Genomic DNA, 20790 nt, shown 5'->3' on the forward strand with positions numbered 1-20790 from the left:
CATATTTTACCACGGGTGTGTACTAAAAGCGTTTGAAGGACGTCATGTTAGAATATTATATTAACTGTGGCGTCAGAAAGCAGAAAATTAATTATTCTTAAAATATATTTCAAGTTGAAAAAACTAAAATGGATATTAAGAATACAAATATATTTAAAAAAAAAATGTCACAATAAAACCTTTCTTATTTATAACAAACTAATAAACTGAAAACAAGTATGACAGACCTGAAACAACGACAACGACTGAACTACAGGCTCCTGACTTTGGACATGCATATATAGCATGGGCTGTGGTTTTACATGCTAATGGGCTTAACCTGCCTCTAACAAACTATAAAATTCAGTTGTGAATTGCTTGATTCATCAGATTAACACGAAACACAAAACGAATGTTCTATCGGAGTGTTGATTATATCTAGTGTATTCAGAGAATATCTTTGTGTTTTGATGAAGTACGAATATAGGGAGATGCATCCTGTTCTTTAATTTTTTTTACTTTAAAGGTTTGAACTTTTTGCCTTCTTTTTCTCCTAACAAATGTGTTTTAAAGAAAATTGATGTAGACGGCTTTAAAAATTACTTTCTGTTAACTCAATATTGTTTTCGTTTCTAGCGCTGCAATTGAAAACAAGTCAACAAATGGAAATTATAAATATAACAGGTAAGAACTTCACGTGTTAGTAATTGCACAGTTACACTGCAGGTCTACGGCAATATCATCACCTCCTAAAAAGAATGATCCGCACGTGTTATCTTTAGTTTAAATTTCAGTTGTTGATACATTAGATTTAGCTCTACCTTATAATGTTCATTTGCAAACACTCGTCGGCGCACAACTCGTTGGAGAAAAGACAATGTGCCATGGTCATTGACATTTAAAAGCATTCATGCTGGGTTTTTTTGTAAAAACCCATCTACCATTTTGTAATAAAAAGAATCTGTGGATCATCCGTCACGTTTACATAAGGTTATATTCATTTTTCTGTACATAGCTAATGAAATGTATGTGCTATTATAATTAAAGACCTCAATTATAATTATAACACGAAGGGGGTAACACAAGGAAACAGCCAGAAAACCCGGACGATTGTCGAAAAATTGACGTATAATATAATCTGAGAAATAAATTCATTAAATGAACCAATATTTCTTCTATTTTAACTTAAGAAACTGATTCGTAAAGGTGGTTGCTTGTATTTTTCTATGAAGTATTTTTTAGTTATTTTCGTCGTCTTTTGTTTTTCTTGCCATGACGTGCACGGTTAGTTTGAATGACCTCAATGTGTCTTCCGACTCTCTTATTTCAAACTATTGTTGATGAAAAATTTTTTGGTGATTGGTGTCAACCGGGTTTTTCATAGTTTGAAACAAGATTAAAATGTTCATTGATTTACATTTTTTAATTTATATTTTGTGTTTCCAGGCTTTGTTCATAACACTTAGTCTCGGTCATGTCCCATTACAAAATTTCAAAAAGTTGCGATATAGGGTAAAGCTCAAAGACTTAGTGCATTCGATATAAGAACAAATTATTGACATACTATACCAGTAGGTAACGAACTTTCTTTCATGATCTACAAGTTTTTTTTTGTGTGCAGTGTTAATTAGCATGGTTTTATTTGTCTTTGTCTTTTACGCCGTGCTATCAAAACTAATATGTTTTCCTCCCACTACGTTATCAAGGAAGACTAAATCTAGCTTGTGTATTTGATTCTGTTGCTTACACAGAGTTATCTTACACGACGTTCCCTATTAAAAAGATGATTTTAAAGTTGTTCTAAAGATCGTTTAAAGTGTGTAGTAGCTTATATTTGATAATCTTTAATGAATGATTACATTTATAGGATTTCGGATTGTTTCCTACTTCAGTTCTGTATTTTTTTTAAAGAATTTCTCCCAGTTTTCTCTCATTTTTATTTCCATCATTTTTCAACGGGATACAGGAAATGTAATTTATGTAGTATAAATGTTATCCCTTTCACTCTTAGCCTTACCGATTTCACGATATAATGCACAAGCCCGATGTAAGCTTACTTTGCTTATACTTGGACATGTCTCAGATCGTTTCCAAACAATCCTTTTTTGCTGCAACATGCCAACAACTACTAGTCAAACAAAAGCGAAAGTCTTATCGAATTGTACAATAATCTGAGAAAAATACGACATCAAGACATAACATTCCGATCATTTGCACACACAATTGAAACGTTGGACATGAATTTTCTGTGTGAAAATGTGGTAAACAAGTGTTATAATGTTTGGTATTTTAAATTTAAATTCTAGTGTTTCTTTATTTTTAAACCTTAGACGCCTAATTCAACCAATATCACATTACAATGTACTTTATTGAGCTCACCATTTTATGCATTGCTTTTAATGTTCATTTACAGCAAAATACTCGTACCAGCATCTTGTGCAACACAAGTACGACCCTCACATTCTTATTCACTCAGTAACGCATTACAAAGATAGTTTAACCCTTAATTTAGTTTTGTTTGCAGTTTTGAATGTTCGTTTGATGATCTACTGTATAGTCTGTGTGATCATTTAGTTCATCGTTTAAAGTGTTTGTTAAAGTTAAAATCAATGATGTACTAGTACTTGAAAACATTACAGAATCTTTGTAAAAGCAATTTCCTTTGCCAGGTATATATAACAAATAATGGGATATTGATTTTGCATAAAATCTTCCGTTGCTTTGAAAGAGTATCTTATTACTGTAAGTTAGGAACAAAAGGATGTGCTGAGTTAAAGTAAAAAAAAAAAAAACAGGCAATTCAGATCCAGGATTTGGAAAAGAGGATGTTATCTGAAATTTGGATCGTATGTAATGTGTCATCTTTAATGACAAATGACAAACGAGCACCCATCGAATTCCAAGTTCATAGTCTGGACAAGTTGTGAATTAGCGCAGAGTCGATATAAAACAACACTTAACTATTAATAAAATGAATGTAAATGAACATAGATATAAGAAGAGGTATGAGTGCCAATGAAACAAATTTCTATCCTAGTCATAACTTGTATCGGTATTTCAGATACTGCAAGAAAACTAACAGGAACGTTCTATAAAGTAAAATGTGTTCTTTGTGCATTTTTTTATTTATAGTTATCACTAATGATTCAAATTATGATGAGGTAGGAGAGATATATAAAGTTTCAAAATTAGCAAAGATACACGCACGGTAGCCATAACTTCACATTTAGATAAAGAACATTGTTCCAATTTCCCTGCATTTATGCTTCATCCTTTCATGGGCAATAACTAGAATATTTGTGTTTAGTTCTTTAACACTTTTTATCAATTTCTCCGAGTAATGTAAGCCTGATGGCTCTATTCATGCAGTTTACCATATAATAAACCATATTAATTTTCTTCACGTACCTCCTTATCCATCTACAAGAACCTTTATAACCATCTTAATGTATCCCGTTCAACATCTATCATTTACCAAATTAACCATCAACATTGACCTTATTAACGATCTATATTGACCTCATTAATCATCAATATTGACGTAATTTAACCATTTACATTGAGCTCATTAGCAATTTGCGTATCTTAAGTTTTCTTTAAAGTATTTTTGGTGACAGTGTTCTCCTCAGCTTTTCTATTTGTTCTTCTGTCAATTGTATTGTTTGTTTTACCCGCCATTATGTTTGCGCAATCTGCGCATCTTAAGTTTTCTTTAAAGTATTTTTGGTGACAGTGTTCTCCTCAGCTTTTCTATTTGTTCTTTTGTCAATTGTATTGTTTGTTTTACCTGCCATTATGTTTGTATTCCCCCTTAGTATCTTTACAATCTCTTTTTTACATTTTCAATAATGCATTTTCAAGAAAAGTCTATCAACTTCTACTTATATATCAGATATAGTATTCCCCCTTGGTATCTTAACAATATTTTTTTGTCATTTTCATTAATTGATTTTCAAGAAAATTCTATCACTTTCTACTAAAATATCCGATATAGTATAACCATAGCACTTTGATTCCGAATATTTATTTGTTGACGTTACAAGTTCATTCACTTTGTCATTTATAATTGATAGTAGTTAATTATTAAAAGACAGGATTGGGAATTGAATATTTAAAAGTTAATTCTAATGTCAGTCCAGTATAAAGAGACAAATATGAGATTTACTGATTAGTTATTTCCATTACAAATACTTCGTAATCACAGCTGATATACGTAAACAAAGTATTATTTATAATTGAAATTAAAGCGTTGGCTTATAACATTCCTTAAAAGTCAGAGCTCTCGGCATTATATTGGTGTTTCGGGTTAATACAGTAGTGATATTGAAAAAAGCTAAAATATTATGATATTCTCAGAAAAATGTAAATGAACGGAAAGGTTAATAGTGTTAATTGATTTCAAAGAAAAAATAAATACACCAAATCATTTAACTGTTAGACAAATTTTGATGAGTAAGTAGAAACGTATGAAAAAAATGTTAAATTCATCATCGGTATTACATGGCTATCATTTGACTATGATACATGACTCCTTTATGATTGAGTAGCATCAACACCGGATATATATCGGTACCCTCGAAGCAAAGAAACCTTGATAGCAAACACTACTGACTAATTCCAGTATAGTAAAAATATATTCGCCGTACAATTTATCCGCTTTTAATATCTACATCAATTTATCTGGAAAATCAAGAAGACTTATTTTAGTAAACATTGGCTCAATCATTTTTAGAACCTCTTTTCCTATGTCTTAAGATGTTTTACAGTGGAATCCTGATTCTACTATTTACTTTATAGCTGGCGTAGGCTTTGGCCATAATTTAACTTTGCACATTGTCGATGACAGTGTCACGTGGTATACAGCGAAGGAAGCATGTCAGAGCGAGATATCCGGGAGTGATTTTTCCATGTGTGGATACGATTGTTCTGTATACACAGCCCTGAAACTTGATCGTTTGAATTGGTAAGTGCAAATACATCTCAAAATATTATCAAAACTGATTAGGACGGCAATCAATCAAAATACCAAGTTTAACAAAAAAACCTAAAAGGACATTATCTCATGAAGATTATACTTTAGGACAATCATGCAAATTCCCTCAATGGAGACCAGTCGATATGTGAAACAATTGATTAGATTGTGGTAAAGGCATCATACTTTGACGAGTTTTAGTTAATGTCATAGTTAACATTCATAGCTTTGGACCCAATTCAGAAAACCAAAATGGCTGATATATGCAGACATTTTTAAATAGCAGTCATAAAATAAATAGAAATTTGACCACCCTATATCAAACAGGATAAAATTTATAAATATTGAAGTCACTTGACCTAAAAAAATATAAAGACAAAAATATGCGAAACGCCAATAGAGGAAACGTGAGGAGTTTAACCTATTCCCGGCAGATACTGAAATAAAAGACAAAAACATTGAAACTTGTTATCAGTCCTTTGATGCAATCATATAATGCTGTTGCGCATTGAATCACTTTCTTGCATCACTCCACTAAGAACAATTGAATGAAAACCATGGAATTACAGAAACACTCCAGTATCACATGGTAAAATGATACAACTCCTGCAAAGATAAGTTTTTAGACCTTACAGTATTTCTATAAATTAAAAAAAAAAAACATATTTCTAAAGTTGAAGATGAGTCACCGCTGGAAAATACCAGTAAAATAAACATAGACATAGTTGTGGTGAATCAACAAGAACAATAACTGCAAGATATTTTTGCGGTGATGTATCCGACGATCGTCACGAATTATCGACATTTATAATTATGATCGACAAAAGAGTATGTGCATGACTGAGCACTTGAACTACAAGCCATTGTTCTCTGACTCAAACTAAGTGCTGGAGATTTCAAATCAACGGAACCGCGATATTATCCTAAATTGTTTTAAGACTGCGCAACAAGGCAATACGACAGAATCCGAGGACACAGAAAGAAAGGACTAGGTTATCCATTGAACTGTGCTTGCCGCAATTATTGAATATAATGACGGCTCACAGTCTGGAACTATAATTGTCCCAATATTTGTACTTGCTGATATAGCTTAATTGTACAGTAAACGCTTGAGCAAATTGGAGTTGTCATGGAAGGAATGAAACATACAGTGCTTCTGAAAAATTGGATACTAGTTGTCATAGAAGATATGAAAGAACATTTGAAGGGTAGCGTCGGACTCCTGATTTTCAACAAATATATTGGGGACGTTCTGAAACCAACCATATCGTACAGTCTATCCGATGAAAGCCATATCATAGCCATCACATAGTTAGAATATTTCGAACAGACATGCATGAGACTAAGAATAGGTTTAAAGTCACACTTGATGAAGGCTTTCGACATGAATCAGATCCTTTGGACGAACAGCTACTAAATTGAACTGTTATAACTGCTAAATTGTTAGTTCTCCCTGCCTCCTATGATATCATTGGTCGTTTGACCCACCTAGAACTTGCAGAATCATTCTTACAAAGGAAACTAATATCTGCGGAACTGATTCATGTTCTCATCAACTATTTCAACTTCTTTGGCTATGATGATGTCTTCATTTCCTCGAATTTAGGATAAAGCCCGTTCCCGGGCTTCACCAACACCGACGTTCAAAATCAGGAGAACGTCTATCAAGCATGTGTGCTTTCGGATCTTGAATAGTAGCTAGTTTTAAATTTTTGAGATGCATTTTATCAACTCTTCCTTCCATGATAAGTCCAAGTTATTTAAGGCGTTAACTCTACAATTCAGCGCAGCAAGCGATCTTGAAATTTAAAAACAATATCTGTTCTGGACCGTGTGCCGTCGAAGTATTCTATTATATTTGGGAAAGTCTATAAGTAGTATTGTCATGTCTACACGTATTAAATAGAATTAAAAATATCTTTATGAAGCACTTCAAAAAATTATATCTACTAGTACTATCAATGTTTTAATCTTGAACTTTGACCCATGAATTTCTTGATAACAGATCCCCCTTTCTTGTGTCTTTGGATTCCTGGAATTTGCCATGTTGTCAAGTTTTATAAAAATTTAAACAGGATACTTGGCCTCCTGTGATTTTACATGTCCAGTACTACGTTTGGTTAGGAGCACAGTGTTTTGTGGTGCAAGTGCATAGTCATGGATTTTTTTTGTCAATTATAAATGACGATGCATTGTCTAAAACATCATCACAGAAAAAAATACACTGCAGTCATCGTTATTGTTAATACTGCATAACTTTACTGTATCTGGTTATTTTACTGTTGTTTTTATTATTCAGGGAGTAATCTCTAACTTCAGAAGTATGTTATCGTTTTCCTGATGTAATATATTAAGATAATATAAAATAAGTTTCGACCTGATTTGTGCCATTTTGCTTGGTGATTCTGGAGTGTTTCTACTTCAGAAGTATGTTATCGTTTGCCTGATGTAATATATTAAGATAATATAAAATAAGTTTCGACCTGATTTGTGCCATTTTGCTTGGTGATTCTGGAGTGTTTCTGCATGCAGTACCACAGCCTTCATTAAACTTTTCCAAATTGAGCAATGGGAGGAACCAATTCAATCAGCAACATCTTTGTATGCTAGGATCATAGGACTGACAACCAGCTTTAATGTGTATGTCTGTTCTTTTTGTATCTGCTTGGCATTGTTAACGTGCACGTGTCCTCTCTTCACGTTTCACACATTCCTTCCAGTCATTTTGTTCATTATGCTTTTAAGCTCCAGTATTTTTGATATCTTCAGTTTTGATCCTTTTCGACAATTAAATTATATTAAATATCCATGTCCGTGGTAAAGAGTTGCTTTGGTAAACCTGAAAGTAAAATAAGATTTGAATCAGATATCTCTATTTTTTTCACATAAGACCACATCTGTGAATACACGCAGTGAATATCTAATACACATAGCTGTAGTCATTAAACAATGAGTTTGAAAAAAAATAGTTTTAAATCAATACAAACATAAGTATAAATGAAAATTCCAAATTAATAAAATAACGAATAATGATTTATTGAAAATTTCTTGTTTTCAAAATGATCCGCATTCAGGATGGTGATTCGTATTTCAATACACGAAGTGTGTAAATGATAGTCCTTGCTAATTTGGAGGCATATACCATGTGTTAACAAAATTGATAATGCCATTAATTTTTCACATTTTTTAAATCTCTTTTATCAGGCGCCAATTCTAAATGCCGCCAAATGTAGAACATTTATGATTTTCTGACATCTTTTCAGTGTGTTCATAACTTTAAATTGTTTCTTTGACTCACTAACCGAAGCTCTGCAAATTTACGACTTTAACCACCATCTCAATGATTGGTTCACAACACGATTTGGCTATATGGGATTCGTTCTGGAAATTGCTGCAGAGAGCGTTATAGTCCTGTGCTAAATTAATAAATGTGAATGTAAGATGTTAAACCGTTGCAGATGACGATGCAAACGTGTAAAGGTAGTACTAAGTTTTACAACTCTGTGTAAATTTGGAGGCAGATCAGAGAGGATACAATAAAGAAAGACTGCTATCATGTGGTTTGACAAGTTGTACAACTCATTCATTATGTTAATGTCAATTGAGAACATTTGAAATAATTTACTTTATCATGTCTGCCATGGAGATCTTTTAAAAGTTGTTTTCAGATAAACAATATCAACTAATGGTTTAATTTATTGTTATTCCTGAATTTGGAGATCTAACTATTTTGGCTTACTTTGAACTTCAAGGTTTTTTCAATATGGTTGCCTTTCAATATGGTTAACAGTTTTTCAAAATGCTGTTCATTATGCCAATTGGTATAAACATAAATAAAGGCAACAGTAGTATACAGCTTTTCAAAATTCATAAATCTATAGAGAAAAAAACAAATCCGGGTTACAAACTATAACTGAGGGAAACGTTTCAAATATAGTCACTCTTTTTATCAGGTTTCGTGTCAATATTTTTACTTAAATAATGTTCATGAATTTTAAAAGTCTACTATAGAAATCAAATCATTTTGTCCGCAATCCTTCCTGCAAATTTCTACTTTCAAAGTGGGTTCATGGCTTCACAATGATATCCATGACCTATAGTACTATTATGACCAAACTCATGCTTTAACCACAATCTAAGCAATTTTGCTGAAATTCTGCACAAATCGACTGGTATCAAATAAAGATTCGGATCAACATTCGACTAGTGACAGACTGAGACTTTTTAAAAAGCAAAATAATTGATGTTCCTCCATACTCTATATAATTCTTTACTCTTTATAATTTGTAGACACCATCCTCCATCTTTCTTTTCGTTTTTTTTGCTGACTCAGTTGTGTTCCTCCGTCCAACTCTTTTCTTCTCTATTTAAAATTTGCATACGCAGTTTTAATTTGCTAGTAATAAACATGGTGTTTGCCAGTAGTGGTACAATGTACAAGAGCTAACTATATTAACTCCAGCATTGTTTAAGTATAGATAGAACGTGTAAAGGTTATAAATCATTAGTGTATTATAGGGTAGCCACAAAACCAGGTGCATCTCTTATGGAGAGTTGTCTCATTGGCAATCATACCACATCTTCCTTTTTATATCAACCCACCATTTTTTCTTTAAATGTCCTGTACCAAGTCAGGAAAATGGCAGTTATCATATAGTTCGTTCCTGTGTGTGTTGCATTGTCGTTTTTTTTTGTTGCACTTCAATGTTTCTGTTGTTTCTGTTGTTTCGTAGTTTTCTTCTTATAGGTGATGTGTTTACCTCAGTGTTAGTTTGTAACCCAGATTAGTTTTCTCTCAAACGATTTATGACTTTCGAACAGTGGTAAACTACTGTTGCCTTTATTAACCGATGATTTAATTTGGATAGGATTTGTAACGGTTATAATAAATTATTGGTGTATTATAGAATAAACGATGATTTAATACGGATACTATTTGGGAATGTTATATTAAATTATTGGTGTATTATAGGTGTTAAGATAATTTGATATTGATCGGACATGTAAAGGTTTAATCATTGCTGTAAAATCATAGATTAACCGATGATTAAATATGGATAGGACGTGCAAAGGTTATATAAAATAATTGGTGTAGTATAAGTTTACCGATGATTGAAGTCATATAAAACGAATGAATGGTGAAAAACAATGTTTATTTAATTTTTGAACCAATGCATGTATATATCATAAACTTTGTCTTCTGTGCACGATTTTATCATTTTTTTACGCAAAAAAATCGATTAATCGTAATTTTTTTCTCTCTGTGTCTGTTATGAATTAAAAAATATGGCCGCTCTTATTTGTCGTGTTTTGAAGTCGTAGTTTATCGATTGCTAACTTTTTTTCAAATAATCAACAAAGAAGCATGGATATTTAGCACGTGTATACCATAAATAATCAGATAATAGTTTATTTAAATGACAGATCCATGCGTATTGCGATCACTGGATTTTTACGAGAAGGGTCAAGCTAAGGTCAATTTGAATACGGAAAATATGTCAGTGAAATTGCTTCTTGGTAAACGTCCTCTAAATGTGGACAAATTAAAGAAAATTCTTCAGAAAACAAGTATATGTACATAAATTTATTAATTACAACTATCCATTTTGTTATAAAAAACTTATGCATATTTATTTTAATTTGAGGTTTCATATGACTTTAAATATGGATAGGAAGTGAAAAGGTTATATAAAATTATTGGTGAAGTATAGGTTAACCGATTATTAAAAATGGATAGGACGTGAAGAGGATATATAAAATGTTTGGTGTAGTATAGGTTAACTAATGATTAAATATGGATAGGACGTGTAAAGGTTATTGAATTTTTGATGTCTTATAGACCTGTCGATGAACTTATATGAGTCGGGCGTATTAAGGTAACATAAAATTATTGGTATTTCATAGGCTTAGTGATAATTTAATATGAATAGGACGTGTGAAGTTCTGACTTCATACTAATGTATTGGTGTTTCATAGGTTAAACGATAATTTTTGGAATAACCGTTTCACAGAGATATCGGATATGTTCCTTATGTCGTTACAACAACACTCTTCCCTTTTTCCGACGTAGTCGGTAAAGTTTCGGTTTGTGCCCTTTGAACTTAAGGACGCTTAACTATGGCAACAGAATACGCATGCTCGAAAATCCTTTCTGTGATTGGACAAAACGCTGTCATGGTGGGTGATTTGGTTGTGTTTGAAAAAAACGTCTTGTTAATTATATCGTGATGGAAATCAAGTGAAAAACTATAAATATTTGAACTAGATCTTACAAAGATTTATATTTTTATTAAAATAATTGTTTCTCTAATAGCTCTTTGCATCCGTGACAGCTATTTGTTCGGGACAATTATATAATTTTTAATGTAAACTTTGTTGTACGAACGTACATGACTTTTAGAACGCACCTACGCATGTGAGATTTCCGCGGGGTTTTGGTGAATGTAAGAAGAAAGATACGAGGACCGAGAATACTGAACAGAAACAGAGAAAACGTTATTTAAATGGTATCTTTGTGCTTCTGATGTTATCGAAATGATAGTTTTAAACATATACTCAAATTTAAATACGTCGGATATCTTTTTTAAAGATAGTTCTCGTTACTATTATGACCTACCGAGTAAGACTATTAGGCGGGTGCCACATATGAAGCAGGATCTGCTTTACCCTTCCGGAGCACCTGAAATCCCCCAGTTTTTGGTTGGGTTCGTGTTGCTTAGTCTTTAGTTTTCTAAGTTTTGCCTTCTGTACTTTCATTTGTCTGTTTGTCTTTTTATTTTCAGTCTGAGAGTTAGACTGTCTCTCTAATATCTTTCGTCCCTCTTTTTTAATATGGATATGACTTGTAAAGTTTTGTTATTTTTTTTTTGTGATTTATAAGCTTACCGATAAGGACGTGTAAAGGTTTTAATCAAATTATTGGTGTTTTAAAGGCTAACAGACCAGCTTGTATGGATAGGTCGTATAAAGGAAAGAGACGATAAAGTATATAAATCTAATAAATGTAAGGAAGACCTGTCTCTGACGTCTATTGTTAATCAGATAGCAGGAATAGAGGGTCAGACAAAATGTATTGTACTTAACACATCATTTCCCACGTATTCCTCTGGAGTGTTTGGAATCGATGATTGTCACAACAAACATCCGTACTTATGTTATCACAAAAAATCAGGTAAATTCTTATTATTACTTATGTTATCAAGGAGAAACAGGTACATTCTTATCTGACACTTTCTGATATCAAAGAGAATCAGAAACATTGTTATTCTTACTTTTATTATACAAAGAGAATCAGGTACATTTTTATTCTTACTCTTTCTTATGTTATCAAAGAGAACTAAGTAATCTTTTTTCTTAATCTTATTTATGTTATCAAAGAAAACAGGTAATACTTATTCTTACGTATGTTATCAAAGAAAAATAGGTACAGTCTTATTCTTACGTATGTTATCAAAGAAAAATAGGTACATTCTTATTCTTACGTATGTTATCAAAGAGAAAAGGGTACATATTTATTCTTAGATATGTTATCAAAGGAAATAGGTACATTCGTATTCTTACACTTTCTGATATTATGAGAGAACCAGGTACATTGTTATTGTTTGACTTAACTGTGCTCATTTTCCTCTTTACAATTTAGTTTTTAAGAATTAATCTACAGTTAAGATGCAATAACCGAGGTGAACTATATCAATCTTATAATTTTTACGAAGATGTGGTTTACCAAGGCCTTAAACTTAGATACAATCCGTGTAAACTTAACGAAAACATGTATTTTGTTTTGTAGTCAGTTCAGCTGTGAGATATAACAATGTTTCGTTGTTGTTTAACAGCGCCACCTATTTTGAGACTGTTGATTTACCTGACGAAACAGAGTGTGACAAGCAATGTCAATATTGGTACCGATGTGTAGGTTTCTTGTTTAACTTACAGAACAATAGCTGTCAAAAAATAATAGATAGTTCGGAAAACTTTGATGCCCTACCAGTTTTTAACGTATATGACGATCCAGATTCATTCAATTTCTTTGAAGTCAAATCTGGCAAGCGAGGTATGTATGTCTATTTTGATTTTTTTTAAACATTTCACAGAGAAGTAAATTAGTTAAACACATTATATACCTATATATATAGCTATGGATATAGTTTATATGTTTGAATATTACTTAATATCAGTAATCCAAACAAAAAGTAATCTAAATATCAACGTTTAATTTAGTTGAATCATAAATACATTTTCTTAGCATATTTGCTCCGCTTGCAGAGTAACAAAAACTGGAAGTTTACCTGTTATAACTCTTACAAGTAGCCATTGTTCAAGTAACATCTTCAATTTTTGAATTCGGTGTAATACTTACAACAGTCGTCTGCGGATATGTTAGGTACCTATAGTACAGTGATTGTCGTTTGTTCATGTCTGTCATATTAAGTTGTAGTAAATTGTTTTGTCAAAAACTAGGCCTTTGGTTTTCTCAATTCTATTGTTTTATATATTTTGTTATGTCGCGGTCTTTTATTGCCAACTATATGGTATGGGTCTTTGTAATTGTGCTCTCCAATCTTAAAAAAAATTGACATTTTAAAATGTCTTACGATGACAAAACGCACATGAATTATTTGAGCAGAATGTTACAACGGAGAATGTTTTATATTAAAAATGAAAATAATAGAAATGAAACAATTATATTATTTTATGCCTGAGTAATCAAATCTGGAAACTGATTTTGTATGGCTATTCGGTTGATGTTGATGACAAATTTTGCCTTTTCTATGTTTTTTGGTCATTGTTTGCGACATATCTTTGATTTCTGTTTAATGTATTCACTACTATAGACAAACGGAGAGATTTAATGGTTGATAAATATTATAAGGAACATTTGACTGTTGTTGGATACTGTATAAATATTTGCCCTTAAGATGTATTTTGTTATATTTTGGTCAATGGTTTGTCGTCTCATTGCTGACCAATTACTTCCAAATCCTATTCCCGTAATCAAGTCATGTCAGTATTCTTGGTTCAGAGTAGACTGACTGGATTTATAATAAATCTTCAAAAATTGTTCGTTAACAAATTAAGAAATAAAATTAACTAAGGCTTCAACATAAAAGTTGATATTTGAACTTGGCAATTTTTTTATGTTTTTTTTTACAGAGCTCTTAATTTGCTTAGATTCTTATAAATCCCTGGCTTTAAAATGTTCGCTTTTATGCGCATGCGTTCCCGATGAAGGTATATGCAAAAAAGTGCTTCGAACGACATTTATACAGAAACGCATTCTAAAATATTTTTTATTTATTTGTAGCATTTCTGGAGATATTACAGATAGCAAACAGTAGATCGAACGAGACATCAACAGTGTTTAGCTGTAAGAGTTCTTATTTATATCATGTAACTTCTGAGAAAGCATAAAATTAAGTCTTAATGTCTAGGTTTCAATACTCATCATTATTTTCAGTTGAGTTTTACTCTTAAATCCACTTACTTCTCCTCACATTGGAAGTATGCGTACGATACATTGTATCTATATATGATAACAAGCTTGCACGAGATCAAATCAATGCAAAAAAAAGTGAATGGTTCTAAAATGTATTTATAATCAATTTTTACAACAAAAAAAGAAAACATTTGATAAATACAACTTAACTTATTGTAGGTATACCAACAGAGACAACAACGGACGGTTAGTGTTATGAAAGAACACATACATTTAGATACATAAGTATGGTAAACATAATATACGTATGAACATACAATAAACGAATGACGATTGATGAACACATGTATGGTGAAAAGTAAAATCACAAAAATACTGAACTCTGAGGAAAATTCAAAACGGAAAGTCCCTTATCAAATTGCAAAGTCAAATGATAAAACACATCGAAGAACTGAATTTAAAGATTTTTGTGTACATTAGTTGTAATGATCCCTCATTCCTGACTTGACACAGACATCTTCGAATGTAGAAAATCAGTACGGTGGATTGAACCTATAATGCGTATAACGATATATATAAATACAAACAGGCACAATGAACAAGTATGTATGTATTTATACACTCTGATATTGAGAACGTATGATGCGAATGACGATTTATACACAGAAGTTCGCGAACAGTGAACATAATATGCTCATGACGACTTATACATACACGTGCACGGAGGTACACAGACAGTTTATGACATACAAATGTACTACAGCAAGTACGGAGATATGCACAAACAGGTTGAAGCAAAGCTCAGTAAGTCTGTAAATTTATAAATACTTATGCTTTAAAGTACATATGTTTACAATAGTAACAGGTACTAATATGTACATTTGCGTAATTATTCAACAAAATCAACTATTTGAATAGTACTACCAAATTAATTTAAACATTTACTTCTTAATTACAACATTTTCAGGAGTAACTACAGTTACAACCAAAAGTAAGTATATCAATGAACTAGATATTATCGGCTATGAATTCCTAAAACGTTTACGGTCAGTTTCATATCTTTTCGTCCCTCTTTCATCGACATTGCATGTCTAAGAGTAAATATACACTGTGAGTTTACGTTAACAAATCAATGCAAGAAAAAAAGTAAACGGTTCTAAAATATACATGTAATCAATTTTTACAAAAAAGAAAACATTTAATAAATACAACTTAAATTCTTGTAGGTTTACCAACAGATATAACAACAGACGGTAAGTATAATGAAAGAACACGTATATTAAGACACATAAGTATGGTAAACATAATATACGTATGAACCTATAATATACGTACGACGATTGATGAACACATGTATGGTGAAAATATGATGCATATGACGATTTATTCGGCCATGTATGGTGAACATATACTTCGTATGCTGATTTATGCACCAATATATTGAACCTGTAATGCGTATGACGATATATTTAAATACAAACAGACACAATGAACAAGTATGTGCGTATGAAAATTTATACACACAAGTACAGTGAACAAGAAACGCTCATGACGACTAATAATACATACACGTGCACAGAGGCACACAGACATGTTAAGACATACTTCAGTGAGTTTGGAGATATACACAAACAGGTTAAGGCTACGCTCATTAAGTCTGTAAAGTTATAAACACTTATACTTACGAGTACATATGTTCCCAACAGCAAAAGGTACTAAAAGAGGGACGAAAGATACCAGAGGGACAGTCAAACTCGTAAATCTAAAATAAACTGACAACGCCATGGCTAAAACTGAAAAGGACAAACAGACAAGCAATAGCAAACACGACACAACATAGAAAACTACAGAATATCGTCAACACGAACATACCAAAAACTAAGGGTGATATCAGGTGCTCCGGAAGGGTATGCAGATCCTGCTTCACATGTGGCACCTGTCGTGTTGCTTATGAGATACCAAATCCGGTAAATAGTCTAATTCGGTATATTTGTGTAATTATTTAACATTAACAACTATTTGAATAGTATTTCCAAAGTAATTTTAACATTAACTTCTTAATAACAATATTTTCAGGAGTAACTACAGCAACAACCAAAAGTGAGTATATCAATGAACTAGATATTATCGACTATGAGTTCAAAAAACGTTTACGGTTAGTTTCATCGGCATCGCACGTCCAGTAGTGTATATTAGTATATACTGGTAATTATGAGTAATGTACTTATACTTACATTAAAGTTGCAATTTCCCGACTTCGCATGTCAAGTAATAAGCATACACTATGAGTTTACATTAAGACATCATTGCAAGAAAAAATATACATGTAATCAATTTTTACAAAAATAAGAAAACAAGTAATAAATACAAATTAAATTCTTGTAGGTTTACCAACAGAAACAACAACAGATGGTACGTATTGTGACTTAAAACATATTTTAAGTTCAGTTATTTTAACACATAGGTATGATAAACATAATAAATATATGACGATTCATTAACACATGTATCGTGAACATATAATGAACGTAGGACGATTTACACACCCATGTAAGTGAACATAAAATGCTCATGACGACTTTTACATACGCGGAGGCACACAGGTAAAGAAATACTTCAGTTAGTACAGAGATATATATGAACAGGTTTACATAAGACTCATCAGTGACGCTCATATCAAAATATTTATACAGCCAAACGAGTACAAAGTTGAAGAGCATTGAGGATCCAAAATTCCAAAAAGTTGTGCCAAATACGACTAAGGTAATCTATGCCTGGGATAAGAAAATCCTTAGTTTTACGAAAAATTCAAAGTTTTGTTAACAGGAAATTTATAAAAATGACCAAATTATTGATATCCATGTACAACACCGAAATGTTGACTACTGGGCTGGTGATACCCTCGGGGACGAAACGTCCACCAGCAGTGGCATCGACCCAGTGGTGTAAATAGTTATCAAAGGTACCAGGATTATAATTTAGTACGCCAGACGCGCGTTTCGTCTACATAACGCATAAGTCTGTAAATATAAAAATACTTATATTTTAACTTAAATACAATATTTTCAGGTGTAACTACAGTAACAACCGAAAGTAAGTATGTCAATGAACTAGATATTAGCGGCTATGAATTCCAAAAAACGTTTACGGTCAGTTTCATCGGCATCGCACGTCCAGTAGTGTATATTAGTATATACTGGTAATTATGAGTAATGTACTTATACTTACATTAAAGTTGCAATTTCCCGGGAATAAGTAGACCTAGGTGGTATTAAAGTTATCCTCCGAAAATCACCTGTCCTATTCCCAATTAAGTATTATTTGTTTACATGACTATCACTTGGCAAGTACAGTTGATGACAAGCTAACATTCGTCGGATGAACCATCTAACCGATATAGCCAGTGCTTTGGAATGTAGAAAATATCACATTACCAGAGCGACAAATAAATGATGGATTGAAAGTAGGTGACGCCATGATGAAAAATGAGGAAAGGGCAAACATTTACCCCACAACATTACACTGTAAACTAATGATTAAACTACAAGACTATTTGTTTTGAACAATAAAATATGTTTAAACTAACTACATGACCTAACCACTTTCTCAATATCACCATCCCAGTAGTCAGAGCTTCTGTGTTGTCATACATCATTGATTGTTTATTTTTTTCTATTAAACTGTTTATAATTATTCGAAATATTATAGAATGTTGTACCCTAAGCATTGATTGCCTTCTAACAAATGATAGAATAATTAGGTCCTCGATGCTCTTCAACTTTGTAGTTGCTTTGACCTCAACCTATTTTTATTCGAGTGTCACTTGTGATTCTCGTCAAGACGAAACGCCAGTCTGACATAACAAAATTATAAGCCTGGTTTCTCTATTGCAAGTAATATAAATTTCTTACGTTGAAGTTTTAAAAAAAACAAGCAATCGTAAAAAAAAACACATGGTCTAACTTTTAAATTGACGTGTTTGATTAATAATTCATATTTATATTATCAAAATCAAAGAACCACATTCGCACTGTTTACATCACATTCACCTTAGTAGCAATATACCAACTTCACCTGCATATGGGATTTACATTTCCCAACTCGTTCCGTATTCAAGGGATTGCATCTGCGACTCATACTTTAGAAAACGTCACCAAAAAAATCTTAGCAAAAGTTGATGAATAAATGCAACAGTAGTATACCGCTGTTCAGAAGCCATAAATCGATTTAGAGAAAACAAATTCGGTTTAAAAAATAAAACCGAGGGAAACACGTCAACTATAAGAGGAAAACAACAGAACACTGAAGTGTAACAAACGTCAATGCAACATACATAGAAACGACTTGGTACAGGACATTTAAAAAAAATGATGAACGAGAGTTATGTCAAAGAACTTTTGTTTTCTTTTTCTATCGGAATACTTTATTGATAGATATTTCGAACATCAACTTCACAAATAATACATAATGGTCTTGAAGTATAAATAAGACTATATGGACTGATGTTGTTTAACCTCTTAATTACGTGTTATAGTGTTTCTTTTTGTCTTTGTGAATTATTGCATTTACTGCCCATTTAGTCCATTTTTGGTAATATCCCTTTGAGGGCGTGGCTCGCTGCTTATACATCCTGTCATTGTCTTATTATGCTATGGTCTATTTTTAAAGTATTGTATCTCATTTTTACTTATGTGCTTTGTCTATATGCCATTTTGTTTTTCTTTTCAATTTGTTTGTTTTTATAGTAATTGAGTTTAATTCTCAATGTTTACCACTGCACCCCTAGAATTGAAAATTTTGACCTATTATGTCCGATTGTTTTGTTCACAAATGTTTTTCTTTACAAATTGTTGGCAATATAATGAAATGTTATACGTCTGTCATACAACATTTAACTTTCGTTTTCAACATTCAACATTCGTTAATAAAAATTCTTGTTTTTTTCACACATTGTTGTCAATATAATATAGTTATCGCAAGATATACTCATAAAAAGCCAGTATAAAACAAGATCTACCCATCAATAATTTAACAGCTACAACACCAGGTTATAACCCTCCATTTTCTACACAAGTAAATGCATGTACGAAGTTAGGAAAATGACAGTTGTTTTCCATCGTTGATGTTTTCGTGCTTTGATTTTGCCTTTCGACAAGTTTCCGTTTTGATGTTTCCTTGGAGTTCGGTATTGCCTTGGTTGTTTCGTGGTATCTTATTTGCTTCAGTTGCGACAGGACAAGTGCTCGATACCAGGTTAAACTAGCCAAAAACTTTTAAATTAGTATTTGCTGCTCCTCTTTTAATTAGCATTAAATAGGGGTAACAACATGCTAATCGGCTCGTACTCATGTTTCTGGTTCGCCTAGCAAGTTGATCTTGCCCTAAGCCATGTAAACTAGAACTATCAGATGAGCACGTTAGTGTCACTAATGAGAGTAATATTAGTTTATCGGCGTGAAACATCAGTTCATCAATAAAATGATATTTTGCAAAAACGTTCTTTCGATGAACTAATTTACTATGTTTATTTTTTTCATTGTAGTGTTCAGTAATCAGACATCGTGTGAATGTCCATGCAGCAATACATTAAGTGAACATACACCATTGAATAGAAGTGATATTAATGAATGGATTAAAAACATAACAAACACATTGACTTTAGATAAGAAACAGCTTTCCTCATTCACTAGACGGTTAATCAGTGCCAATGATTCTAGATCGTCATCCAGAGCAATGGGTGCGGTTGGTGGAATTGTGTTAGCAATCTTAGTCATATCGGTAACAGCTGGCGACATGTACACTCTTGTATCTTATTTTAAAAAGCTTGCCTTCAAAAGGAAGTCAGACAAAATGACTTAAAATAAATGTAGAAGACAAATGAAGCAATTTACATGATGAATTTTCAAATGTCAATGAATTACATGAATGATGAATACACCGCGACCTACTTTTCTATGGAACATTGGTTCTATTTGTTTGTCTGTGATATATTTTAAAACAGTTTTGCCCGGACCCCATTTATTGATACATTAACCTTATCAAGTTCTGTTCAGGTTGCTCACTAAATTTTTTTGTCTATAGGTTCAGCTAACTATAAAACCAGATTTAACCCACCACTTTCTTCTGAAAAAATACCTGTACCAAGTTATATAATATGACAGTTTTATTCTATTTGGTTCATTGGTTGATAAAATCTAATGTTTGATTATGTCAGTTTTTATGGACTTCCTTTTGAGTTCAAATTTTTGTTGTACTAATTTGTTTACCTTTAATATATATATATATGTCTAGGCAACACATAAGTTAAAGGCTTATTTACATATTAGTTTAATCACAGATATAATAGCCATCATTGGCTTTTCTATATATTAGGTTTAATGTATATGTGCTTTTAATCAGTCTCTCA

The 20790-nt window shown here is 32.1% G+C and overlaps 1 protein-coding gene across 1 annotated transcript; it reads left to right on the forward strand.

The window, feature by feature from the left end:
- Positions 1–619: 619 nt before the first annotated feature.
- Positions 620–20243, forward strand: LOC143062604 (uncharacterized). Its single transcript, XM_076234269.1, has 12 exons — positions 620–663; positions 4777–4942; positions 11884–12122; positions 12738–13001; positions 14253–14315; positions 14604–14630; positions 15352–15375; positions 15611–15637; positions 16461–16484; positions 16770–16796; positions 17454–17477; positions 19927–20243. The coding sequence occupies exons 1-12, from the start codon at positions 642–644 to the stop codon at positions 20241–20243; spliced, it is 1224 nt and encodes a 407-aa protein (XP_076090384.1). The 5' UTR covers positions 620–641.
- The last annotated feature ends 547 nt before the right edge of the window (positions 20244–20790 follow it).

This window comes from Mytilus galloprovincialis, chromosome 2 (assembly GCF_965363235.1).
Source record: "Mytilus galloprovincialis chromosome 2, xbMytGall1.hap1.1, whole genome shotgun sequence".
NCBI lineage: Eukaryota > Metazoa > Mollusca > Bivalvia > Mytilida > Mytilidae > Mytilus > Mytilus galloprovincialis.

Excerpts from the sequence above, each read along its gene's own strand:
- LOC143062604 (XM_076234269.1), top strand. The coding sequence starts at position 642 with ATGGAAATTATAAATATAACAG. Across the intron at positions 15,376-15,610 it reads AACTACAGTTACAACCAAAA|GTTTACCAACAGATATAACA; the intron begins GTAAGTATATCA and ends AAATTCTTGTAG. Across the intron at positions 16,485-16,769 it reads AACTACAGCAACAACCAAAA|GTTTACCAACAGAAACAACA; the intron begins GTGAGTATATCA and ends AAATTCTTGTAG.